The sequence below is a fragment of the Salvelinus fontinalis genome, chromosome 2 (genome assembly GCF_029448725.1).
Source record: "Salvelinus fontinalis isolate EN_2023a chromosome 2, ASM2944872v1, whole genome shotgun sequence".
Lineage (NCBI taxonomy): Eukaryota > Metazoa > Chordata > Actinopteri > Salmoniformes > Salmonidae > Salvelinus > Salvelinus fontinalis.
In genome coordinates, this window is record NC_074666.1 from 18,597,246 (window position 1) to 18,603,245 (window position 6,000).

Genomic DNA, 6,000 nt, shown 5'->3' on the forward strand with positions numbered 1-6,000 from the left:
GGCCGGCATACATGGCACCAGCCTTACGCATGGTGTCCCCGGTTCGCCAACACAGCCCTGTGCGGGTTATTCCACCTCCCCGCACTGGTCGGGCTACGGGGAGCATTCAACCAGGTAAGGTTGGGCAGGCTCGGTGCTCAAGGGAGCCAGTACGCCTGCACGGTCCGGTATATCCGGCGCCACCTCCCTGCCCCAGCCCAGTACCACCAGTGCCAACACCACGCACCAGGCTTCCAGTGTGTCTCCAGAGCCCTGTTCCTCCTCCACGCACTCGCCCTATGGTGCGTGTCTCCAGCCCGGTACCACCAGTTCTGGCACCACGCACCAAGCCTCCTGTGCGTCTCCAGAGTCCTGTGCGTTCTGTTGCTGCTCCCCGCACTAGCCGTAAGGTGCGTGTCCTTAGCCCGGTACCTCCAGTTCCGGCACCCCGCACCAGGCCTACAGTGCGCCTCAGCCGGCCAGAGTCTGCCGTCTGCCCAGCGGCGCCTGAACTGCCCGTCTGCCCAACACCATCTGAGCTGTCCGTCTGCCAAGTGCCGCCTGCGCTGCCCGTCTGTCCTGAGCCTTCAAAGCCGCCTGTCTGTCCTGAGCCTTCAAAGCCGCCCGTCTGTCCTGGGCCTTCAAAGCCGCCCGTCTGTCCTGAGCCTTCAAAGCCGCCCGTCTGTCCTGAGCCTTCAAAGCCGCCCGTCTGTCCTGAGCCTTCAGAGCCGTCCGTCAGTCAGGAGCCGCTAGAGCCGTCCGTCAGTCAGGAGCCGCTAGAGCCGTCCGCCAGACAGGAGCCGCTAGAGCCGTCCGCCAGACAGGAGCCGCTAGAGCCGTCCGCCAGACAGGAGCCGCTAGAGCCGTCCGCCAGACAGGAGCCGCTAGAGCCGTCCGCCAGACAGGAGCCGCTAGAGCCGTCCGCCAGACAGGAGCCGCTAGAGCCGTCCGCCAGACAGGAGCCGCTAGAGCCGTCCGCCAGACAGGAGCCGCTAGAGCCGTCCGCCAGACAGGAGCCGCTAGAGCCGTCCGCCAGACAGGAGCCGCTAGAGCCGCCCGCCAGACAGGAGCAGCCAGAGCCGCCCGCCAGACAGGAGCAGCCAGAGCCGCCAGCCAGCCATGAGCAGCCCGAGCCGCCAGCCAGCCATGAGCAGCCCGAGCCGTCAGCCAGCCATGAGCAGCCCGAGCCGTCAGCCAGCCATCAGCAGCCCGAGCCGTCAGCCAGCCATGAGCAGCCAGAGCCGTCAGCCAGCCATGAGCAGCCCGAGCCGTCAGCCAGCCATGAGCAGCCAGAGCCGTCAGCCAGCCATGAACAGCCAGAGCCGTCAGCCAGCCATGAGCAGCCAGAGCCGTCAACCAGCCATGAGCAGCCAGAGCCGTCAGCCAGCCATGAGCAGCCAGAGCCGTCAGCAAGCCATGAGCAGCCAGAGCCGTCAGACAGTCCGGAGCTGCCCCTCAGTCCGGTGCTGCCCCTCAGTCCGGTGCTGCCCCTCAGTCCGGGGCTGCCCCTCAGTCCGGTGCTGCCCCTCAGTCCGGAGCTACCCTTCAGTCCGGAGCTACCCCTCAGTCCGGTGCTGCCCCTCAGTCCGGTGTTGCCCCTCAGTCCGGTGTTGCCCCTCATTCCGGTGTTGCCCCTTAGTCCGGTGCTGCCCCTTAATCCAGTGGGGTTAATTTGGAGGGTGGCTATTAGGAGGAGGTTGCGAAAGCGGGGATTGACTATGGTGGGGTGGGGACAACGTCCAGAGCCAGAGCCGCCACCGTGGACAGATGCCCACCCAGACCCTCCCCTAAAGTTTTAGGTGGTGCGCCCGGAGTTCGCACCTTGAGGGGGGGGGGGTTCTGTCACGTTCCTGACCTGATTTCCTTTATTTTGTCTTTGTTTAGTATGGTCAGGGCGTGAGTTGGGGTGGGCATTCTATGTTATGTGTTGCTATGTTGGGTTCATGGTTAATTAGCCTGATATGGTTCTCAATCAGGGGCAGGTGTTTTACGTTTCCTCTGATTGAGAACCATATTTAGGTAGGCTGTTCACACTGTTTGTTTGTGGGTGATTGTTCCTGTGTCTGTGTATGTCGCACCACACGGGACTGTTTCGTTTTCGTTCGTGTATGTGTTCGTTCCTGTTCGTACGTGGCCCGTGTGGCTCAGTTGGTAGAGCATGGTGCTTGCAACGCCAGGGTTGTGGGTTCGATTCCCACGGGGGGCCAGTACAAAAAAGTATGAATGTATGTACTTGTAAGTCGCTCTGGATAAGAGCGTCTGCTAAATGACTTAAATGTAAATGTTGTTCTCAAGTTCAGGTCTGTTCACGTCGTTTGTTATTTTGTAGTTTATTCAAGTGTTCTTCGTGTCCGTCTGTAGTTAATAAATTCATTATGTATTTAACCAACGCTGCATATTGGTCCGATCCTTCTCACCTCTCCTCGTCAGATGAGGAGGACGACTTAGACGAGCGTTACACTTGGTCCGTACAATTGACCTTATTTTTGCGCCTAAAAAACGTAATACTTCCAGATCAACTGTAATATCAATACCAAGGTAAAGCACAATTTCTCCCCTTTCCAACAAAAGTAATGACGAGGCCTTCATGATGCCCATCTCTGCATAATTCAACAAGGCAATGAGCTCCGTCGGGTCTTTTTAAAAATGGCGGGTGGGGAGCGAAGGCTACGAAGTGATCTTGAAAGGGAAAAATATGTTGTGTGAAGAAAACAGGGTTTTTTCACCCAAATTGTTCAACTAATCAACTTTAAAATGTGAATAAAACGTAAAGAGTTTATGTAATGTCGCATCACATACCTGTTTGAAGGTTTGTGTCGAATTTGAAGAGGGGGTTAGGGCTGCGCTAACGTTAGCCTCACAAGTGAACTGCAGCTGTTCCGGGTTTTGAGTGTCATGATGGCTCACAGTAAAAAATGCAATTGGCACCCTAGTCATGAAATATTAGTTTAATATTAGCAATAATTATATTAATTTAGACAAAAATCATGAAGTTTTCTTACAAGTGTATATGGTTAAGCATGATTTTAATCTGCGAGAGAAGGGCTACCCCTGGTGGAAAGAAGAGGCTGCATGGCACAAAATGAGTTGCAAATGCGCGCTGTACGTTATGTAGTGACACGTCACGATGTCAGAGGGGTTCTTTCGCCAATACTGTTAGTCCATTACCATGTCAATCAACGCTGATTCGAATCGTAGTTCACACCCCGGATTTTGATGCCAACACAGTCACTACAGTCCCATTCGTTTTCATTGCAGCCTCGTTTGAATGTCGCGGTTACGCACATTTGTACGGAATGGGGTGAGTTTACGTTACTCGGCTTGTTATAAAAAAAAATCATATCACAGACTCATCTTATCAATCGGAAAAAATACTCTAAAATGTAAATATTATAGCTAATCTCCAGCATATCAACTAATTGTATACAGTTTCTTACCTTAATGTTGTTTTCCTGATCTCAATAACAGTGCAATGTCAAGGTTGTGAGAAACCTTTCAGGTCCAGTGGAGGTGAGACGCCTCCTGCTGGCAGCGTTCATTTTCAGTCCCTGCGCTAAAACTCACAATTTGCTCAATACTGCCAATGATGCATGAGGCACCAGTCATTTCTATGGTAATTCAAGATGGCGCTACCCATACCTCTAATAAATGTTGTTCAAGATCAAAATCCTAAAAATAGAGATGTTTCTATGTTCAATGCACATTTAGTATTCATGGATTAAATACATCTCTTTGCTTAGCTTTACTTATTAAAGTGTTCCCATTCCTCTTTAAGAGCTGAGGAAGAACCATTTAAGAACCTTAACTGTTTTTGAAGTGTGTGGTGCCATGTCTCCCCTGAGCCCCCTGCTCTAACAGCATCTCTTGTCCCCTTCATAAGTGGCTGCTCCCAGAGCTGTGGGGAGGGTCCTTCAGCACGGGCCCTAAACACCACTTTGTGCTGCTCTCACTTGTCACAGAGGTTGTTGTCATAGCACCCCTGACTAACACACACACCCTGACCCAATACCACCCATCTGTGTGTGTACAGTATGTAATCACTTCCCTGTGTTGTTTCTCTCTGGGTTCATTAAAGCCAGGGGGAGTATAGCTCACATGATTAACAGCCTCCTGAAGACTGACCTCTCTCCTGCTGGGATGACACAGACTGATGACAACCTTTGCTCTCCTACCTTCACACACACAGCGTGTGTTTTGTGCAGCATGTGTGTGTGTGTGTTTTGTGTAGCATGCGTGTGTGTGTAGATGGACAGTGGGTGGTGCTTTAACTGATAGCTCTTGCTGGCAGAAAGACACCCCAGTGTCAGTGTGCCATAAATAGTCATTAGTGCAACACACACACACACACACACACACACACACACACACACACACACACACACACACACACACACACACACACACAAGACACTATTCTCCTCCCCACAGACACACACACACACTCCACCACAGCTAACAATAGCACCAGTGACTAATCTCTTATTGGTTCAGCAGGTTTTAAAGCCCATTATAGATAATAACACCATTCATCAATAGACAGCCGAGCAGCTGTACTATAGAGCACCAGTCGTCTGGCTGTGAGGAGGAGGTAAAGTCAGTTCCGTGTATCTCTATAAGGATAAGGCAATCTGCTCCTCACAAATCTCTAGCCTTAATACTGCGTAATTGCAGATGTTTTAAAAGGAACAGACCTTAATGTAACATTAATTAACTCATCTCTGGGATCAGATCAGAAATGAAGCCAATGAGACCCTCTAATCAGTCACAATTAGAGAATCCATTCGAGTTTCTCCTAATTCAGTTGGAATGGAATTTCTATTGATTTATTTTTTACAAAGCTGCTATCTTTACACCTTGGAGCCTATTATATTTTATCTGCTTGAATTCAATCCCTTCTTCAACCTTATCAAACACGTAGTCTGATCATTCAACCTGATCTTATGACCAAAAGCAAATGTCAAGACTGTAGACTGAACACACACATCAAAATTTCCTCTCCGACATTCAAGAGGATCAAACTAGACATCTAGCATTGTAGTGAGCAGACAACACCCACTATGCCAACCTGAGACCACAAACGCTAGCCTGGTCCCAACTCTGCAAGACAGTACAAACTGATCTGGGACCAGGCTACCCAAAACGCTGCTTGAGGAGAAAATAAATTGAGTGGAGGAGATAGTGTATAAACCGTAATAAACCGTGTACAGACCGGCCTGTGTTTCTTCTGCAAGCTGTTCTTGTTCTTCTTCTTGCCGTAGGTGTGAAGAGCCAGGCGTGGGATGTTGTTCTCCTGGTCAGAGTGCTGGTGATGGTTGCTATGGTTGTTGTGGTTGTTAAGGTGGTTGTTGTGGGCCTTGTGGGTATCCAGGCTGAATCCATTAGGGACTTTAGGGGGCTTCTTCTTGCACAGGGGGGGCCCCGCCTGATTCTCCTCATGGTTCTTCTGGGTCTCCATGCGCTCCTGGGTCTTCAGGGACAGGTCCTTCTGGAGAGGGAGAGGTGAGATGACAATTCAGTTACACTGAAACAAAGTAGACAACTTCTCATGTGACAACTCTGTGACAATAAGACAAAGTGCTTCACTTAAGCAAAGTATCTTCTGTAAAGGGAGAAAGGAGAGAAGAAAAGAGGGGAGGTGAAAACTCTGACAGTGAAAAAAGTAATTTAGGGTCATGTCCTTCTGGAGAAGGGGAATGGAGAATAGAAATATCGACTTTTTTGATCTGCACTGCAGGGGAGAGGTGAAAACTCTGTTACACTGAAACAAATGAAGTACTTCTGATTATCTTGTCGCTGGAGCGTACTAAAAGCAATTACATTAATTCAAATATATTCATAATCCTTACAAAATAAGCCCCTACACCTGAGAAAGAGAGCTCATTACGATGAAAATCAAAGCTAGGCTTAAAGATAGATAACATGTTCACATTGATAAATGCCATTTGAGAAGTAGGCCTACTAGCTACCGTATCTGTGTTCTCCAATGAGCTGTACCGAGAGAGACTGTTCTTCTCCCCTACT

At 50.0% G+C, this 6,000-nt stretch overlaps 1 protein-coding gene across 6 annotated transcripts in view; it reads right to left on the minus strand.

The window, feature by feature from the left end:
• Positions 1–5,458, minus strand: part of LOC129813209 (autism susceptibility gene 2 protein homolog) — a 407,283-nt gene extending 401,825 nt beyond the window's left edge. For all 6 annotated transcript variants that reach the window (XM_055865511.1, XM_055865494.1, XM_055865527.1 and 3 more), the window contains exon 1: positions 5,189–5,458. In XM_055865511.1, the coding sequence (XP_055721486.1) occupies positions 5,189–5,434 (246 nt within the window). In that variant the 5' untranslated portion in view covers positions 5,435–5,458. The remainder of the gene's footprint in view (positions 1–5,188) is intronic.
• Positions 5,459–6,000: the final 542 nt, after the last annotated feature.